General features: G+C 36.3%; 1 protein-coding gene across 2 annotated transcripts in view; it reads right to left on the bottom strand.

The window, feature by feature from the left end:
- The window catches only part of mdfi (MyoD family inhibitor), a 62,911-nt gene that overhangs the window by 16,591 nt on the left and 24,682 nt on the right, over positions 1-21,638 (bottom strand). The window contains exon 3 of one of the 2 annotated variants that reach the window (XM_087273695.1): positions 20,931-21,071. In XM_087273695.1, coding sequence (XP_087129821.1) covers positions 20,931-21,071 — 141 coding nt within the window. The remainder of the gene's footprint in view (positions 1-20,930; positions 21,072-21,638) is intronic. The other variant, XM_087273696.1, reaches the window with a different exon arrangement.

The following is a 21,638-nucleotide window of genomic DNA, read 5'->3' as shown; positions in this document are numbered from 1 at the left end:
TACTACAGATCGGGGTAACAGATCCGGCATGCTAACTGAGGATGTAGAAGTGTCGCACACACAAAAGTGGAGAGCTGGGAGATAGCAAGCATCGGATAGTGAAGGGGTGTCGCGGACGTAAGTTATGAGCCAGGGCGGGGGTTGGCTGTTGCGGACGGAAATGAAGAGAGTTAGGGAGTCGCGGAACAAAGTAAAAGTGAACAGCGGACGGGGGCGGAGGGCGAGTGAGGAGGGGGATTGGTAAAATGAGGTACCAAATCAGATTTCAGAGGTTCCGGATCCAGCGTGTTTCGGCACAAATTAGGCCTAGAGTATAACAAAACATGAAATGTTATCTGTGAGTTGTTGAATGAGTAATTGAAAATAAATATGATCTGTTGTAATGTTAGATTTTTAGCATTATCAGCAACAGTACTAAAGATCATATTTCGTATTGAATATTTTCCTATTTTCAGCTGGTTCTTTCTTGATTTTTGTTTTTATCTTTTAATTACAGGTTCTAAATTCTGCTTGTTAAAAACCAATGGTTTTTGCAGTAATATTTTTGTTTAAATGGAAAGCAAATGACATTTGTATTCTTCCTTTTTTGCTGATCTGAAAAATGGTCCGATTCATGACTCAAAAACAGTAGAGTGATCCGAACCAAGAGATTTGTGATTTGTTACACCACTAGTTGTTATGCAGCTGTTGATCAATTTGGTGGGTGGGGTAAGCCACACTCCTACATCACATTGTGGTGGACCTCAGAATTGCAGGGATTCGGATCCTATTTAAAAATTTAAAATAAATGAGAGACTTATTGTGTTTCTGTCACTGCAGTATGACGGTGGCCACACTGTACCAACACAGTGTTTTGTCCAAACAGCTTAAAAAAGTTGATTTTCATCATAGGTGCCCTTTAAATTATTACAAATTACCTCTAAAAGTCATGCCAATACAATTTATGTTTGCTTCATACTTTGTATTCCTGCTCCAAATGCAAAACATTTTGTAGTGTGAGGTGTTTGGGACAACTTGCAGTGTTTATAATGTCTGCAAACATTTAGAGTCATTTAATGTTTTTAATGTAATTATTATATGTGACTGTTACATCACTTTGAGAGAGAAAAAATGTGCTTTTTGACCCACAGACCCAGAGGGACCTGCAGCATAGTCAGCTGTGACTTATTTTCCAGAAAATATGATTATCTGCTCATTTTCTGCCTTCAGCCGCTCTCTCTAAATTGAAATCTCGTAAAAAGTCAGAAACATTTTTGAGTCCAATTAAAAATAAACGCTTTGTTTCAGGCACAAGCACTGATTAAACAAATACTCAATTAAGCTCTTGAATCTGGGCACCGTATGGTGGACAACTGTTTGAAAAGCAGACCACAATCCACACAGCCTGCCATCCAAAACAAAGGAGCGCGTACAGCGATACGCCACGGCGCAGCCAGATCACAGTAATGAAAACAAAAGGAGACGCGTATCAGCTAAGTTATGACTGAAGCTATGATTAAAACGTCAGTCTTTTTTTTTTTTACTGGGTGTGAGGATGAGGCCAAACCGTTATGCGTTCTGAAGTTCACACACCGTCTCCCTGAGAGTTTACAGCCTACAAATGTTCTAGTGTTCCTCCACAAACTGCTCGTGGAGTTGACTTTGGCAAGCGCTTCCACAGCACTTCGTACATTTTACTCTTGAGCACCGCAAAAGACTAATTATTCTGGAAGAAAGAAAAACTATGTGAAATGCAGAGCTTCAGCGCCAAAGGAAATAAACCCCCCAAAACAGAGAAACCCTAAATGGACATTCTATGTCAAATGTTTTGTTTTAAATCTATTTTTTTGTAAATTATAATAGTATTTAATCCCATTTTTTTTTTTTTTGCTGCACTAAACATTTTCTTGACCTTAACGCATGTTTCAGGTCATACAAGAAAGAATATTAAAATAAAAGAAAGCGCGCAAAGTTCACAGGAAGAGGTCTGGTGCCCATGCGGAGACATGTGGACCTGGTGGAGTCCAGGAAAAACATACACAAACACACCTCGTTCTATTCACAGAGTCTGACGCTCGAAGGTCTGCAAGACTGAACTGGCAATCAGCAACATTAGATAATGGCTGAGCAACACATGCCCACAGACTTGACTCCAGATGTTCAGTATATGTAACGCAGAAGAGAACGAGAACTTTGTATGAAGTGCGTTAAATGTCAGTGTCTAAGAAAAGGCTTAAAGTCAGCATTTGAAAGTGGGTAAACGTCACTCCAAGTCCATATGTTCGGTGTTAGATTGGCAGGGTGTTTATAATGAACTTCCACCCCCGTTGTTTGCCAGGTTTTAATGTGTATGATCTGAAGTTTGCCAGCTCTAGCTGGAGGATCGGTTACAGTTCAGCTTGGATTTACATCTGACATTTTAAAGCTGTGATGTGATTCTTTATGATTCTCTCAAACACTGAGACAAAGACAGAAAAACATAATCATAATCGAAGTGCTTAATGATTTTAGTGTGGTCTATTATTCAAAATGTTTGCGGTCTATACATTTTTAAGGCATCAAAATGAATGCTTTTATTTAGTATAAATCCAAAATGTTGAAATGTTTGTGTTTCAAATAAATATGATTCTTTTGATGCATTTATTAATTTTAAAAATATTCAAATAAAAAATATATGCATCAGTAAGGGCTGGAATAATGGCTGCTGAATTTATCGGGAAAAAATTTAATAGATTTTGAAATAGATTAAAATACAACACTTGTTTTAAATTGTGGTAATATTTATAGTAGTTTAGTCCATTTGGATTCAATAAATAAACACATAGGAGACTTTTGTAAAAAGTACTGCATTTACATTAACTTTCTTCAGTTAAACAAAGAGAAAACTGAAGTGATTGCATTTGGGAACAGAGAAGAGTTTCTTAAGGGGAATGCGTACCTTGGTTCTAGGGGTCAAACAACAAAAAATAAGGGCAAGAATTTTGGTGTCATTCTGGAGTCAGATTTGAGATTCAGTAGTCATGTCAAAGCAGTAAGTAAATCAGCATACTATCATCTCAAAACCATTGCAAGAATTAGATGCTTTGTTTCTAGTGAGGATTTACAGAAACTTGTTCATGCTTTTATCAGCAGCAGGGTGGATTACTGTAATGGACTCCTCACATGGCTTCCCAAAAAGACAGTCAGACAGTTACAGCTCATCCAGAACGCTGCTGCCAGGATTCTGACCAGAACCAGAAAATCAGAGCACATCACACCTGTACTCAGGTCTTCACACTGGCTCCAAGTTACATTTAGTATAGATTTCAAAGTATTATTTCTTGTCTATAAATCAATAAATGGCCTAGGACCTCACTACCCAAGATATGCTAGAGATATGTAAAACATTACAGATATGCTTAGAATACACACCAAACATATCACTTAGATCACTAGGTCAAATAAATTAGAAATTCCATGAGATCAGTCAAAGCAGGGTGAATCCGCCTTCAGCTACTACACACCCTACTACTGAAATCAAGACTGAAACACATCTGTTAAGCTGTGCTGTTACTGAATGAGCACGGTCCTACATCTGACAGATCGCATTATTATGTCTTTCATTTTTTTCATTCTTTTAAAACCTGTTTTAATCAGTTTTTAATCATTTTATTCTTTGTTTTTATTTTCTTATACTTGTTTTTGTCATTCCTGTTTACTGTATGTTAAGCACTTTAAATTACCATTGCGTATGAAATGTGCTACATAAATAAACTTTCTTTGCCTTGTTTGTTCATTAATAGAAAATGTGATTGATAGAAACGATCAATGTATTTAAACAGTGCTAGCAAATCGCAGAGGTGTACTCAGTTTGCAATCCATTACATTGCGTTGCAAAAAGAGCACACTTTAAACAAAGCACCTTCTACTGTGCATAAACCCTCACTAAACAATGTCTCTGATAATCACTGTTAGTTAATAAAAAAAAAGTGTTTTCAAATAACAATTTTATTTAGCGACATTCAATAAATATCTTTATATTAGGGCTGCACAATATATTATTTCAGCATTGAAATAACAAAATGTCACATCGCAAAGATATGCAATGTCAAGTCTGAATTATTTTGACCAGGAGCTACAGAATTGTATTTAATCACTGTATTTATATGGAGTTATGATTTAAGCTAAAAAAAAAACATTAATTACCTTGAATTTTTGTCAAAAATATCTACATCTCAAAGCGAAAACAATATAATTTTTACTTACCCAACTGGCAGATAATTTCCTTAAAATAATCAAAAAAAAAAGAAAAAAAAGAAAACCTTTTCATTTTCACTTCTTTTGACGGTAAAAAACTAAACAATATTTCTACTTGGTGCAATATTTTTTATATATATATATATTTGAAATAGAAATTTTTTTTTGCATTGCACTTATTCAATTTCTGTACCTGAATACTGTTAGACTCCCCAGAAAATTGTCGAGTAGAGCTATTCAAACCATTTTCTGAAACTATTCATATTACAATATTTATCGCAGAATAATAAAATATCGCAGTTGTAGCTTTTTTTTTTCAATATCGTGCAGCCCTACTTTATATTGACAGTGTTTAAAGTTAAATAAGACACTATAAAAGTTTTTTTTTTAAATTGCAACACATAAAACAAAATTAGATTGTAAAGCACTTAAAACTTACTGTATAAAATGAAAGTCATTTGAAAATACAAGACTAGATATATTGAAACAGAGTGGCTCAATAAAAGATTGCAAAAAAATGTGTTAAACAATACCGCTATGGCTTTTGAAAACCAGCAGGATGAAACATTTGAGAAAATCTAAAACTCTTGTCTTGACATACACTTAAAAAAGGCTTTCACAGAAACACGTTGTTTTCTTTGTGACTCAGTCAAAATTGCACTGGAAGTGTCTATTTCAAGGTTAAACAGATGCATTAGTGGCTCTGTATTGTACACCGCTCGAGTTACACCCACAGCATTTCAGACTTTTTTTTGACCTAAATAAAAGTGCTCACGCGGTTAAAGGGTGTAAACATATTGAAGGAGCACTGGGCACTTTTTTTGAAAGTTGGTGGTCAGAATTGAATCCACAATAACATGGGGTATATTTGTGTTATCCTGCTCTGCATTTTTTTTGAGGGGATGTTACTTTGTTTGTGTGCATTTGTGTTTAGAGCAGTAAACAGGCAGCGTCAGTCGGTCTCCTGGGCATCTGCCAGAAAGACAGAAAATTTTTAGAGAAGCCAGAAGTTTCTCTGCTTAGAATCAGTGGGCAAATCTGTGGCACTTCTTGAGCTCCAGCATTCAAAATAAAATTCAGAATCTTGCATGAACACACGACCTGCTCACGAAGACTCGGGAGCTTCAAGACGTTGGCCAGTGAGTGTAGAAATAAATAGCTATATATTAAGTACACCAGTTCAACTGAGTGTTAATGCATGTACACATGTTTAAGATAATCCAAACTGAGCATCAAAGGGCCTGTTTACACCCTATCAGTTTGTGCATTTTCTCTCACCAGAAAGTTACAGTATTTGAGTTTTAAAATAATTCCATTTACTTTCCACACATAAATGAGTTTCCTCTAATTGAACATAAATCTGATCTTTAAAACCCACACTACATCCAAATTTAAGTAGGACTAATAGGTATGAAGGACTAAAAAGGTCAGATGTATTAATTTTATTATTTGTTAAAAAAAACGTAAGCTATAAAGCCTGTTCGGCATACAAATGATTTAGCGTTGTACTTCACTTGTGTTCTTGTCAGCCTGATCTCACAAGAAAACATAAGTATTTTACCTTTTGCCAGTTGAGTGGCTTATTTGTACGAATTCGTACAAGTTTAGTCGTACGAAATTGTCCGATTTTAAAAAGGAGACGTGGCACCTAACCCCACCCCTAAACCCAACCGTCATTGGGGGATTAACAAGTCGTAATAAATTGTACGAATTAGATTGTACGAATTTATATAAATTAGCCACTAAATCAAAAAGTTACGACTTGCCGTGAGATTGTGTTGGTTCTAGTAAAACGTCACAGGCTAAATGAAACATCTATTTTGTCATATACTGTAGAAAGGCAAAAGACATTCAAAACTGTAAAGAGTTTACGTTAATTTATGTATAACATACACTCACAAATACAAGACTCTGCCTTTGAAAATGAAATGCTACATTTTTTTTACACGTGCGAGATGCATCTCTGTTATTAATGCTACTATTTGATATTAATGTAATACTCAAATTTGATAACTTATTGGTTATAAATTAATAAAATGGAAAGAAACAAGACTGTCATCTGGCGTTGCAGTTACATTTGTATTAGTGCTGTTATGTGATTATATTTAGCATATAGGAAGTATAATATGCTTATATAACTAGTTGCATTTATACCCGTCCAGTTTTATCTGGAATGTGTCCCAGACCACCTCCTGAAGTGGATTGAGTGATCGCATTCATATCAGTCTCTAATTCTAAAAAAAAAACAAAAAAAAAAAACATCAAAGGTGCAGTAGGTGATTGTCTTCAGAATATTTTTGCTGTGCAGCAAGTCTCTTCACATTCCAATAGTACTGATTAAAGTAAATGATCTAAATGTATTTATTTGTATTTTTATTTTCTGGGTATGGCATAAGGCTAAAAGATGTTTATCTATCCCATAATTCTGATAAGTAGCCCAAACTGTCTGTCAACAAATGTAGATTTGTACGTGTGCACCTGTTCATGCAGATCCGCCATTTGCGCATTCACAAGCACACGAGAGTGACATTGATAAAAACAAATGGTGAATAAAAACTTTTTTTAAAATCCTGAATCAATTTTGGAGTTAGTTTTTCACGCTGGAGGAAAGATGACTCTATGGCTGAAGTATTTCTTTTAGATAAGTAATGTTACGTTTTAAAACCATTTTAGTCACTTAGAGCTGATGTAGGTTGTGTTGTTTTACGAATGGGTTACATGCACAGAAGTGTTGTTCAGCCACTGAAATCTTCCGGCGAAAGATTGATGTGACTAATTTCAATTCCATGAGGTAGCGTTTACAGCATCAATACATTTTTATTTAGTTTAATAACAAAGCATAAGTAAATAGCACTATTCCGACTAGCCTGCTTTACTGAAGTGAAGTTGGTTTTGTATTCACATTAGTTCATTTTTAATGACAACCTGTGACATGCTCCCTATATTGTTTTTGCATTCTACTTTGAATATTCTGTCTAAAATAGCCTTTAAGTATGGCTTACTAATAAGTGTAATTCCTGCACCCAGCTGGCCAAACACTAAGCATACAGTAGTCGCTTTAGGACAAAGCATGTGACAGAGTGAGACCAGCAATCCTTGCATGCATGAAATCTTGCACATTATGACAAGTTTTGCTTGCTAACTACACAACTGAACACATGCTAGATATAATACAGTTTTTTGTTTGGAATTGTAGTATTATAAAGTACTAGAAAGCTTTCTAACAGGCGAATTACATGATCTAGTGGGTTGGATTTTCACACAAAGCCATCCCTAAGGCTGTCAAAAGTTGAGACTTTTAAACACCACTGATGAGCCATTGTATCCATGTGCTCATCAGATATTACAGTGATTGGCTTATAGTGCTTACAGAGATATGTCAACTCATACAAGAGATATGACCAGCTCATATGTCAGCAGATCACTCATATGCCTATGGATCGATCCTCTGATAAACACGGAACAATCCAGTGTGTGTATGTGCAAGCACTCAGTACTACCCAGCTCTAGCATTTACAGAGGATGGATCAAAATATGGCCCCGTTTACACTAGTGCATTTTAGTTTTAAAACAGAGTTTCAAAAACAATCCGCGTCCACCTAGCGTTTCACCTAGCGTCTCTGAACATATCTCTGTCCACATTACGCCACCAAAAACGTATATCACGTGACCATTCGCACACTCAGGGCATGCGCGTTCTAGTATAAACAGAAAGCATGCGTCTCGTTCGGCATTTGATTATTGTTAGTCAACAAACGCCGGTTGAACATTAAACGCGATGGCAAAAAAAGCAAGAGAGGTATTTTTGTGTACAGACGTTAAGGTCGAGTTGTTACAAAACGTAAAAAATGAATCACTGCACAAAGTCGCCTAAAACAGACAATAGTGCAAATAACGCTTCCATTTCTGTGCCCATGTTGTTGTTTACAGTACTGTCTTCCGGTAGCGTTAAAGCCATGTGTTATAGTCATGTGATAGGGATTTGATGAATACCACACTGAAACGGAGCAGCAGCATTTTAGAATGAAAACGGCCTCTCCAGCGTTTTCAAAAAGCTCCTTTTTCGGCGCTCGAGAACTCTGGCGTAGTGTGGACGGATGGCGTAACCGTAGCAAAACTTATGCGTTTTAAGACGAAAATGCATTAGTGTAAAAGGGGCCTAAGAAAGTAACCAGTCAGCAGCAGTTGTGTGGATGAAAGTGTGTTGATAATTTCCGATGAGAAAGGCAGACAGAAATGCAAGGCCAAGTCTGCAGAAGAGCATCTCTGAACACACAATGGATCAAACCACCGATGTCACTCTTGTTTGATCAGAAGAGAAAGCTGCCTTCAGTCCACACAGACTCACCAAAAATTGGACCATTCAATTCAGTTCTGAAGCCAAAAAAGGATTCGACTTGTTATTAGCAAAGCATACAGTGATCCAATGTTTACAGTTAAAGGTGATGGATAAGTAAATCGACAGGGATTGTACTAACTAACATTAATTAAAACAAATTTCATCATTAGCCATACATCTAAAAGCCACAAACCCTCATCATACATCACACTGACCAACAGCTCTCAGCATCACCCATTAGGTCCTTGTCAAAAACACACAATTCCATTCTGAAATGTCCAATTTCTTTAAACGTCTAATATCAGTCAGGACCCACTATATCATCTGAACACAAGCCTCACCGGGCTCCTGAGACCCCTAGACGTCGACTGCATTATCTCATCTTAAATTCCTGCTCAGGGCCCCAGGCTTCCCGTAACACCTCATTTAAAGTCCCCCACTGCCCCAACAGCCGTGAGTAACACTACCTTCTGTTTAAACCCACAGGGCCTCGGAAGTCAGTGAGTCAGCACTTTCTCATTAATGCAAAATGAAAACAAACACGTGAAAACTTCTAGAGCAACAAACGAAATGAAATATTGAAATATTAACTGTACTTGTGAAGAAAATATAACGTGTAGGGCAGATGGCGCAAATGAAAGCTCCATATCTTCACACCAGTTGGATGGAAATCCCCTACTTTCTAAATAAGGACGTCTGTTGTCGGTAAAGCAGCAAAAGAGAAAGAAAACATCCAAATGTGGCAAGGGATAAATGATACGGCTCTTTGAGGAGCACTGCCAGATCTTACAGGGTGGCCTAAAAGCACACAAACCATATAGAAGGTTCACAAGAGACACCAACTGGTCTTTAATCCCGTTCTGCCTGAGCTCATTTCAATGACAATCTCCAGCAATGAAATGACTCTAATCAGAGAATTTTAAAGCTGTAATTTAAGCCAGCATTTCCCCCTCTTACTTTAAGACGTTTATTTCCCCTGATGCCGGCCCCTCTGAACACTGATAATAGATGATGTGATGAGTGATACACAGGAACCGCGCTTTAAGGCCTGATGAAGATGAAAATTTTTGTAAAAATGCCAGAATGGGACTGAGGAGTAGTGAAATGGATGGAGACTATTCTCTGACCAAATTATCAAGCCATCTCTTCATCTCAGAAGACATTTTCCCAGTTTACACAATATAAACCTCACAGCCATCATTTTCTTTGGAGCTTTCATTATGGGTTTTTAAATTAGGTAGTTCTAGGAACTCACCACCAGGCAGTTCCTCCTCAAATAAAAACCTCAGGCTTTTCCTGGTTGCACTCACACACTATTAACTCTAAAGTAACGTATGTCAGTGGACAGTAGCAACAAACACTGCACTAAACAAATTCAACAACTTGAAGATGAAACAATCAATGCAGTGCTTTTGCTGTGGGCAACAAATGGAATGTAGACGAGTAAGTCAAATAAGTAAAAGAGCAAAAAGAATGACTAAGATACATACTTTTAGTGCTTCTACATATCAAAGCTAAGAGAAAAAACAAGGCAGCAGATAAATGTTGCTAACATTAGCATTCTCTTTGACTTGTAGAATTACTGTATACTGTAGGTGTTCCGTAAGGCACATATTTGCTTCTGTTCCACCCAAAAAATAAGTACTTCCGGTAGTAGTTCTAGGAACTATGAAAAAATTCACCATTCAGACATTTAGGAGAGCAGTAAGGTAGTGTGTTCAATACAGATGGAACACAAAGATCAAATAAATAGGTCGAAGTGCTCCTGCTGATGAGTGTGTATGAGGGGCATCAGGGAATCTATTGATGGTCTGTACGTGTATGTTTATTCTAACATCAACAAAACACAAGAGTCTAGACTGCCAGTACTCATTACGGTCATTATGTAATTGTGTCACACAGGGTGAGTTCAGGCAGATTAAAGGCCTCTTGTACCTTTTCTTAGAGAAAAAAATGTTAAATTAGCCTCAACTAAAAGAATAACCTAGTGTACCAGAGCCAACGTACACCACGACTACAACAACAACACAGAGGAACAGGACTGTTGGTCCCACTTTCAGAATGTTTTTTTATTCTTCTTTTCAGCTGATGGACAATAAAACATTGACAGCAATTTAGAATCCATTCTGATTTAATTATTATTCAATAAAGTAGCTGATGACAAAACATTGTAAGCTAGAGCAGCTATTAGCAAATAGTTAACATAGCGATGCAATAAAGAATGAACCTCCTCCGTACAGCTTCTTTACTTTCTCATTAATTTATTCCTTTACTTTAGTGGAATAGGAAACGGTGGAAACTCACTCCACTGAAGATATCTATTAGCCTACATATTTAATTTTGTTTGTTAAGCACAAATATTTGTTTCAAAACTATGAACTTTCTAAATTCAGTTCTAATTTACAGTAAACCTATAAATGAACAATAATAGCCAAATGTGGTAAAAAAAAAATAATAATAAATAAAAAAAAGAGTTATATCCAACACACGTTTTACTCTTATTCCTCATATGGTGATGCATACATCTCCAAAACCCAACAGATGGACAAACCTAAACTTGTTTTTATTAAAGCAAATATAAATGTGCATATAATAAATAATACTGCTAATAATAATAACATTTTAAAATAAATAATAATAATAAAAATAAAATATACTTTTCTGTAACATTTTAATCCTTTAATTTTTTAAAATGTAAATATATTTGTGTATTGCTGTGCATCCTGCGTATAAGGCAAAGGGTAAGCATTTGGACTCACATAGGAGCATAACTAATGCACTCTGCGCTGGACTTTAGACCATGTTTTAGTTGTTCAATCTGTAGTCCATTTCAGTTCCTTTACAGACCGGAACACCCGTGAGTCCACAAATTGGCGCAAATGGATTTGAAAAACATGGCACAAAACCTGAAAACTAGGGTTGCTCTGGTCTGAAAATATCAACAAATCTCCTTAATCACGTCTGTCTTGTGCCATATTGAGCCGGATGTATGATAGGGCCCTAAATGTTATCTTTTTCATTTGTCGTTTTTGCTATTATGCGGTGGCCAACAATTTTCCCAGAATTTTAGCAAGACCTTACATACTTAACCCACAACTCAAATTATCTTTCAAGAGTACACACTTAGATATTGCTTGATAATAATAGCAGGTTTGGCATGAACCCAGAGAACCCTGAGCTCGGAGATAATTGAGCCCAGGGCTCCCGCCTGGTCAATGAGCATGTGAGTGGGTATGAGATCAGGTAGTTCTCGAGAGCCCTTCTGGTAAAAAAGAAAAGGTGGAGATGGGGTGGATGGAGGGATTCTTCAAAAACGAAGATGAGGGAGTAATGCTAGTTGGGCTATTTATAGTGAGTTCGGAATGATCAGATTGGCTTACTAATGATTACAGACGTGCTCCTCTTGAAATTAGTTTGTGAAACTTCACTCAAGGCAAATGTTGGAAATAATCTTGACAAGCATCAATGTACCCCTGCCAAGAAACGAAACAAAAAAAATGGCAAGCAGTCAGAGCACAGATTGCTTTAACAAAACCTTTTTTTTTTGGCTGTTTTCTCCAATGCTCACTTGTATGACATCAACGCAGACTCTGCTAGAAGACCTGAACCTGAACCCTTGTTCTCACTCTATTTTTTATTTTGCACTCACACTTAACATTTTCAGAGTAGAAAAGTGAATTTTACAGCCCTTTCCGCACTCTCACAGCCTGTCAAAGGCATTCAGTCTAGACACGCATGCAACATCCATGACATCATCGGCCAAAGCTGGAGCATTTGGACATTGCTTGAATCTTCACACTTCTGTTTTTAACAAAAGTTGCTGACTACTGTTTCTCAGCACAAAATGAAACTTGCTTTGTCACTATCGAGAAGTTAAAATTGACATATATATGCAAAAATCCAATAAAGCAAAAGAAAAATAAGCAACGGCCAGCCTCAAAGCACACATGGATCCATAAAGGATTGCACACTCCTTATAAAGCTGATGATGCAATAGTGCTCAACAGTTTACGAGTCGCAAATAGGCACATCTCACGGGTACATCTGCAAATAAATCCAGATGCTTCGAGGGAAAATTTGAGGTGCAGCTGTACAGTTTGTCTGTTCTGTTGTGCAATCGTAATGCTGCCATTTTTATGGGCATTTTAAAAAATGTACAGGGGCCAAAAAGCCAAGAAATGCAGGATGCATAATCTCCTTTTTATGTTTTTTTCTTACTGATGCGGAACACCGGGTCTTTGTGGGGTCTTAAACACTGCAATGCTTTAGCCAAGCATCTACACAAATTGCCCTATAGAGAGTCTCCACCGCACCCCAGCCAGCTCATTACTGGGAACTTTTTTTTTGACAGGTAATATCATACCGTCACACCAAATCTCCACTTTATGACTGCACTAATGTGTGACATATTTGGAGTGTGCAACACGAGCTGCAGTTTCAGTTTCCTTGTCATATGAGCAGTCGACTTCCACCAAGTTTGCATAATCACATTCCACATGTCTATTAAAGGGTTTGTACAATCTGGTGAACGATCTGTCATCATTTACTCAACACCAAGTCATTCTAAAATCATACTTCTTTCATCATTTTCAGAGCACAAAAGCAAAAATCACATGTCATTGATTTCTTTCCTGAAAATATATTTATACCCTTCATAATGCCTGTAAAGAAATTTTAAAAAGTCAAGTAGTTGAAAACAAGTTATCTGAAGACATAATTACTTTAAATGAGGAACTGACTTGATTTAGGCTTTCATTGTTATCAGCAAGGATACACAGGATAAAGTCTAGATAGAATACAGCTGCAGATAGACATCAATATAGCATCATTTTTATGATATTGTATAACCAAAAATTATATTTTTACAGTACTGTGGTGGTTTAGGATTAAGATTGGGATAGGGATACACATAAATAAAATACAACGTATTGGGTAATTTAATAAATAACATAAATTATTATTGGTAAAAAAAAAAGAAAAACTACTGTTTAAACTACTATTTTTACATTACTGTGACAGTTGGGTTTAAGGTTGGAGTATCAATGGAAAATTTAATATAAAATATAAATAACTTTTATTAACTTCTGGCTGCAAACAAATTTCATCTAGCAACAACCCATAAACAGCTGCTTAACCAAACCTGCTGGGTGCTCGAGAACAAACGTCAATGGATTATGTAGAAGCTCAAAAGTTCTGTGCAACATTCAAGAATGAACCTGATGAGGAAAGGGTTTGCATGAAAAAGGGAGTTTCATTACATGCACTACAGCTGATTTTCACAGAGGCAACACAAACGCAAAGCAGTATTTACAGCAGATCTGAGAGCTTTGTTGAAGTGGAGGATTTTCAGTTCATAATATTGTAGTGATATTACTGTAAACTTAGAAACTATATCATTTGGTAACACTTTATTTTGATGGCCCGTCTGAGGATTAGTAGACTGTCTGCTTAATATCTGCTAATACTGCTCCTTCAACAGACATTTAATTGACTATAAGAAACTTTGCAAGTACATGTCAACTTATACTAACCCCAAACCTAAACCTAACAGTCTACTTATAATCTAATGAGAATTAATTGGCATGTAGATGCAATGTAACTTAAATTCAATAAACGGACCATCAAAATAAGGTGTGACCAATCATTTTGACTAAGTTGCTGTATGAAAACTGAAAGAGTACTGCTGATGATATTAACTAACTTTGCCATCTGAATAAAACATAAACAAAGAACATTGTCCTGTCTCTACGGATTTGATAAATGTGTGATCAAACAACACAAAAAAAAGAAGACGAGTGGCAAATCCAGATTTCACCATTTCCACATTCGAAATGCTCTCGTTCCCTGCAAACTTTTGACGCGTGTCAGCAGACCACAGTAATCCACACGTGAGCTGTGCTCTCATTGCAGGGAAATGGAAACAAAACCTTCATTGCGGTACATTTACAAACGCAACACTGAAAACTCATGTCTCCGAACAATTCTTCTACTCCTGGTTTGAAGTACGATTGGCAACAATGTGGCGTCTCTCTGAACACTGTAAAAGGTAAAAGGAGTCTTCGAAGGGATTTCATGCATATTAATGCAGTTGCATCTCGTTCACATTAGATCGTGCTGATTGGTTTAAACCATGTCTTTCTAATAAATTAATGAACAGATTTGCTGAAAACTCAATGAGGTCACTTTGTACCGGCTGGTACAGATAGCCAATCTGCAGCAAAAACATCCAGTATACACACACACACACACACACACACACACACACATACACACACACATATATATATATATATATATATATATATATATATATATATATATATATATATATATATATATATATATATATATACATATATACATATATACAGTTGAAGTTAGAATTATTTGCCCCCCTGTTTATTTTCTCCCCAATTTCTGTTTAACGTAGACAATTTTTTTTCCAACACATTTATAAACATAATGGTTTTAATAACTCATTTCTAATAACTGATTTATTTTGCCACGATGACAGTAGATAATATTTGACAACATATTTTTAAAGACACTTCTATAAAGCTTAAAGAGACATTTAAAGGCTTGACTAGGTAAATTAGGGTAACTTGGCAGGTTAGGATAATTTGACAAGTTATTGTTTAAAGATGGTTTGTTCTGTAGACTATCAAAAAATATATAGCTTAAAGGGCTCTTAATTTTGACCTTAAAATGGTTCTTAAAAAATGTAAAATTGCTTTTATTCTAATTTTAGACTTTTACCATAAAAAAGTGAAACATTCCTTGCTCTGTTAAACATAATTTGGGAAATATTTATACAATAAAAACAATTCAAAGGGGGGCTAACATATCTGACTTCAACTGTGTGTGTGTGTGTGTGTGTGTGTGTGTGTGTGTGTGTTTGTGTGTGTGTGTATGTGTGTGTGTGTGTGTGTGTGTGTATCCTTTAGAAAGCAACCAGAACAGTCTTTTCAGAATACTTTGAAATGTTCATTCAGACCTAATTATATTCATTTTCTTTCGCTTTATAAAATGACGTAAGAGTTAGTGAATGACAAGAATTAAACTTGAGGTAAACTAATTCTAAAAACACATGCATTCGAGATCATTCCACCCACGTTAACATAATTAACTGTTGCTAGACAGTGAAGAGACAATGAGTTTATGTTACAAGCTTTTCCGCTCTCAAAGTTTTCCCCAAAAAATCCAGTCATGGTTCTCGCAAGTCGCAACCACCACAACCAGCATTGGTTTCCTGTGAGGAAAAAGTCTAGCTGGTTGTGTGCATGGGGTCTTGAGGAGGTGGTAAGGTGAGAGACGAAATGGCCGTCTGTAGCACAATTATTTCCTGTAAATAAGCAGCAGTAGGTGTCTGGAATGTGTCAGCAAACGGACTCAGACTGGACAACCAGAGCACGACCTCACCTACCACAGGCGCACAGTGAGCGCCTGTACTCAGCAAACTGTATGTACTCCCAGTAAGTTTCACATAACCTGTGACTCACACACTCATGGCTGTGACAGTCTCATAGGGGTCTTGTATGAATCTATTTATTCCAACATGGAATAACACTTACAAGAATTCACAGCAAGCTTTTTTCTCAGCAATAAATGTTATAAGTACCAGAATGTTGGGGCTTTAGTCGGGACAACATACAAATAAAATGGTTGCATTTTGCCATTAATTAAAAATTTCATATTGCTCATATCATTGTTCTGGCTTTAAATGCATACATATATTATTATTATTATTATTATTATTATTATTATTATTATTATTATTATAAACACATAATTTCCTAATTTTTAAATGATATCGAAGATTGAAGAAAACATACATACAGTGCCCATAGAAAATCATCATACCCTGTCACTGCATTATAAAGAGCAAACCATATTACTGGCATGAAACTAGCAAGTGTGTAAACCATGAAATTTTCAAAAATGACCAATAAAAGTATGTTACTGATACCCTGCTAGGTGATTTGCATGTTGATTCTAATCGGGATCAGTTATGTTTTATTTAGTTAGTTTGTATTGTGTAGTATTTACCATGGTATGTGTGTTTTCAAAACGCCACTTTTTTTCCACTTTGTGATACTTATTCAATTAATGTGTTGGTGGTACAGGCTATGTGTGAGTCAAACATTTTGGTGAATTACATTTGTTTGCGTTGTTTATATATTTAAAAGAAAGAGAAAACCTTGACTTAAGCGATGACTAGGCTTCATCTAAATGATACAAGATGCTGTCTGAAAAGGAGGGAAAAATACCTTGCAGCAGTTGTTTTCCATCCCATTAGATCAATTTATATATATTTTTAATTAAATAAAAATGTATTAGGTTTACCTTAGGTCAGACAAAAAAACATACATACTATTGATACATACAGATATACGCACTGATACAATTCACGAAAAAAGAAGCAATCAGGAAAACATAATTTTACACTAAATAAGTATATAAATAAAAAATAAAACAACACATTCACAAAGACATACAAATATGAGAACATAAAAATATTTATAATAAAAAACAAACATAATAATAAATAAATAAATAAATGAATAAATTATACAAAGAAAAGAAGAAAAAGGCAATTAAGATACAAATGCTTTCTTAAAAAAATTAGAAAAGGGCTGCAGACTTTCTGGAACAGTTCTGGCTTTTGTTTTTTTGCGAATCGAATCTTTTCTATCCAAAGAGTATGTGTAAGAAATCAAAAAGCCATTGCTGATAAGAAGGGGGAGTTGCTGACTTCTAATTCATAAGAAAAAGTTGTCTAGCTATTAAAGTTGCAAAGGCTACACTATCAGCCCGTAATGAATTTAATTCAACATATTCTGGCAGGATTTCAAACAGTGCTGTTGAAGGGTTTGGGTCTATTAATGGTGAAAAAAACAGCAGATCGCATTTTCAAAATAATCAGTCCAGGAGGTTGTGCTGATCAACAGCAATATTAGTTCAAAGATGTTAAAAGCCAGCAAAATACATTTAAACTATCATTTCGAAGATAATTTTGCGTTCTAAGAAAAAGGTCTATAGGCACTGTATACCGCAGTATATCATGCTAGTTTAAATGCAGACAAGTGAATACTTATTTAAAAGTTATCACTTTAGCAAAGTTACTTTATAATTATTACTTTAGGTAACACTTTATTTTGATAGTCCATTTGAGTTTTAGACTGTCTGCTAAATATCAACAGTCTATAATCTGATGACAATTACTTGGCATGTAGATACAATGTAACTAAATTCAACAAAAGGACCAACAAAATAAAGCGTGACCTTATTTTTAATTATACTTCAATTATTTTACTCAAATATATAGTCATTAAAATGTTTTAAAAATGCAAGAAAAAAACTTTTTAAATTTGAATCCCAATTTATTTGAATAGGGCTTTGCAGTAGTATTTTATATCAACGTTGTAAATATGATAATTATAATTCATTATATATGATTATTATTGTGGTCAAAGACGAATAAAATCAAATGTGACTTTGCCCCTTTGTATCCTACCACCCAGCCGAATTTTACTTCAAGTAAACTGACATCATACAAATCAAAAACCCCATGTTTAATGTGAAAAGTCGACTGAAAGACCATGAAACACTATCACCAATATATGCTTTGGAGAGCAGTAAGAAAGCTGGCGCTGACTGCCAAAAGAACAGCGCTATAACTCAACTGGCACAGTTTCCAAGGCAACATCACAACAATAGCGGCTACCTCCAAAAAATATGAAATCTCGGTTGTTAAATAAGGCAAATGTGAGCCATTTAATGCACCTCTTAACAAACTTTAGCTGATACAAGGTGAGTCCTGCCAAAGAGAATCTATGTCTAGGTTCTAACAGGAATATATTTTAGAAACTTTGTACTGTAATGTTCTATGAATTTAATACAAACAAACAGTTAATAAAAACAAACAGATGTCTGTATGTGTGTGTGACTAGTCATTATGTGTTGTTATTTAAGGTTTATGGGTGGGTATGTTTTCCTAGAGGGGACTGGTGCTGGTGTGACTCATTATTAACAGGACACATCGACCCCTTAGTCAGAAGACTTACTCACAGCCTATTGACTAGTACACACCCGGTCTACATCTACACTTGCTCAGACACACCGGTGAACACATCACCCTTATCACCAGAACATTCATGGCTCATGATTTCAAGATCAGTCAAAGCTGTGGTCCTGAAGTTAAACGCACTCACACTGAAATATAAAGCACAACGGTAAAAGCTCATTCATTAAACTCTACACATTCATTTTCTCCATAGGGAAATTTTTAACAATAGCTGTTAAACCTTGAATTACAGAGTCGTTGGGAGCTTGTTTAGTTACATCCACATGAAATCAAAATTTACAATGTTTATTTTTATAGCACACATTGTAGTCTACAGGTGAACATTTAATCCTTGCAAGTAAATCGAGTTTTATTTTGGTATTAGATTGCTGTGAGTGAAAAATAAGGAACGCAAAAAATATATCCTGTCCCATACTCGATAGTCTATTTCAGTTGTAAAAATATCATCATAATAAGTCAGCAGCAACTTTTACTTCACGCACACGCAGACTTTAAAACAATCATGTTTGATAGTAGAATTGGGTTTTTTTCCACCTTTCGCATCCGAAAAAGTGATTTCAGAGAGTTTTTGACAGTTCAGAGCCCCGACACAAGCGAAAAGCTAAATACAGAATGCCGTCACTTGAGCTACATGTAAGTTTATGACAAACACAGTGCATAAAATAAGGACAGAATGTGGCAGACAGTTGAGAACCCGTGACTGGATTCAGTGACTGGCGCACCTCTGCCCTGCTGTTGTTTGGTGTGTGTTTGTGTGTGTCCATACATTTGACATGGACAATATAATAGAAAGCAAGGTTCGGTTTCTGTCTGTTGCTTTGACACGTCAACACGGCCGCCATCTATTATAATGTCTACAGGTACTACCAGTCTCAGTTCAAGATTTGTTTACATATGTAAATATGTAAAGTCACAAGCAATGTATCGAAATTTCACTGATTTACTGAAATAAACTTTGCATTTGAATAATCCAGCAGAGCACTAATTCACTCTATGCTGAGATAAAGCTCATATATGGGTGAGTTTAAAAACCTTTCCCATACCCCATATTGCTTCCAATCATACTTGGGCAAAAAAACTACAAACAATACAATGTACAAAAATAAATTTTCCTATTTTATAAAAACAGAATCCCACTTGCCATAATAGCCATAAGGTGTAATAAAGTCCTAATAGTATTTATGACAAAATAATGAGAAATCTTCTATAAAACCTTCATATAGATACATTTCCCTGACAAATCACATCACCAGACTTGTTTATATCAGAGATCTTAAATTTGTGGTGGGAAAAAAAGTGCTTTTCATGTATGAATCAATATTTTAAAATAATAATTATAACATCAACCCAGGCTCATACTGATTAGGTATCCCTATAAACATTTCTGGAGAAAGCAAAATACATCCCAGGAGCTATTTATTTTGTTTTGCAGTTTTAATTTTCTCAAATCACCAGAGGCCGCTGTATAGGCTTTTTCAGATCTCAAATTTCTCTCGCAAGTGCCATTCGCGCCTGTTATTCTTAAGTAAATCCACCAGAGGCTTCTGTCGACCGACCGACCAACCAACCAACCGATGAACCAACCGATAACCCCACCCACCACCTTCCTTAAACACAACCAATAGTATTCTTTTCTACGTTTGACCAACGCTTACCCACTTCTCTAAACCCAACCCCAGTGTTTTAAAAAGCGAAAGAAAGACAAAAGAAAAAAGAAAGACAAAAGAAAGAAAAGACCCCTGATTTTTACCACGTTTTCAGATTTTTACCACAATCACACCCTGTTATTTACTTGTTTATTTAATTTTTTGGCTTTTGCTTTTGTCTTACCTGCTTTGAACCATTCTTCACCGGACACTAACCCCTTCTTTGTGTTCAACTCCGCTCTGCATCTCAAGTCCACCAACGTACGTTTTGAGTTACCAGACAAACTGGTATCAGCAGAAAACCCGTCCATATGCAAGGAAACGGTCAGCTGGTAAGCGTGAAAAGGAATGGCATTATACCGCCTCCTAGCGTTCGTTTTAAGGGCAAAAATGCAGCCATACATAGTTCTGGCTGCAAAATTCGCGATCTTCGTATAAATGCATTTAAGGGCTACGTTTTCAGAATGAGCCTGTGTTGAATAAAATAGTAAGATCTGATAAGATTATTCTGGATCGCTGTTGGTCAGTCTTGTGTAAGAGGCGAGTTGACCCTCCACCAGTGCCATCAAACACTATGAAACAGAACCAAGTGCAAAAAAACGGCAAAATGCTGCTTAAAAGCATAGTTCAATTGTTTTATGCTTACATGTTATGCTTTTGCCAGGAGTGCTGGTGAGGTCCGGTTGGGACAGGCTGTTGTTGTTGTTGCCATTCTCCACGTCTCCTGTCTTTTCCATGGGTGGGGTGTTTGAGTTCTGTGCTGTCTGCTCACCGGTTTCATTCCCTTCTGAGGCCAAAAAACACAAACACGCAGGAGAGAGAAAGAAAATACAAGTTACACAAAGATTATACAAAGCTCTGCTTTCATAGCATTTCTAAAGCGCCTTGATTCAACAGCAGTACAATGTGGACGCTCGGTTTAGAAATGTGTTTATATTTGCACCAGCTATTTTGCTAGATCATCACTTTGCACGCGCACTAGTTTGGGTGCTGTTCTCACGTATCTGTAAAAGTGCATTCATGCGGTCAGCAGCATGTGTTTGTGTGTGCGTGTTTTATAAGTCAGCGCTGGAGCCAAGTGGTCTTATTATGTGGCCTGGTAATTACACAGGGCTGTCTGAGCAGGCCAGAGCAGCGTGACATCAAAGAAGGTCAGGACTGGGTCTTAGCAAGTAGAAGATCTGTGTTTAGCTGAGCTGAGTGCAACTGAGCTCTGCTTCGTCTTGGCCTCTGGCCCATACCTACCCAAATGGAAGCCAGCTGGGCTTTACTGGCTGTCTGATAAACACACTGCATCTCCTGCGGAACATCAGTCCATTGCTCTGTTTATTTCCTTTAGTGACTCTCTGTCTTT

This window comes from Danio rerio, chromosome 11, assembly GCF_052040795.2.
Source record: "Danio rerio strain M-AB ecotype USA chromosome 11, GRCz13ab, whole genome shotgun sequence".
Lineage (NCBI taxonomy): Eukaryota > Metazoa > Chordata > Actinopteri > Cypriniformes > Danionidae > Danio > Danio rerio.
Note: the sequence above shows the minus strand (reverse complement) of the source record. Positions and strands in the feature narration are given on the sequence as shown.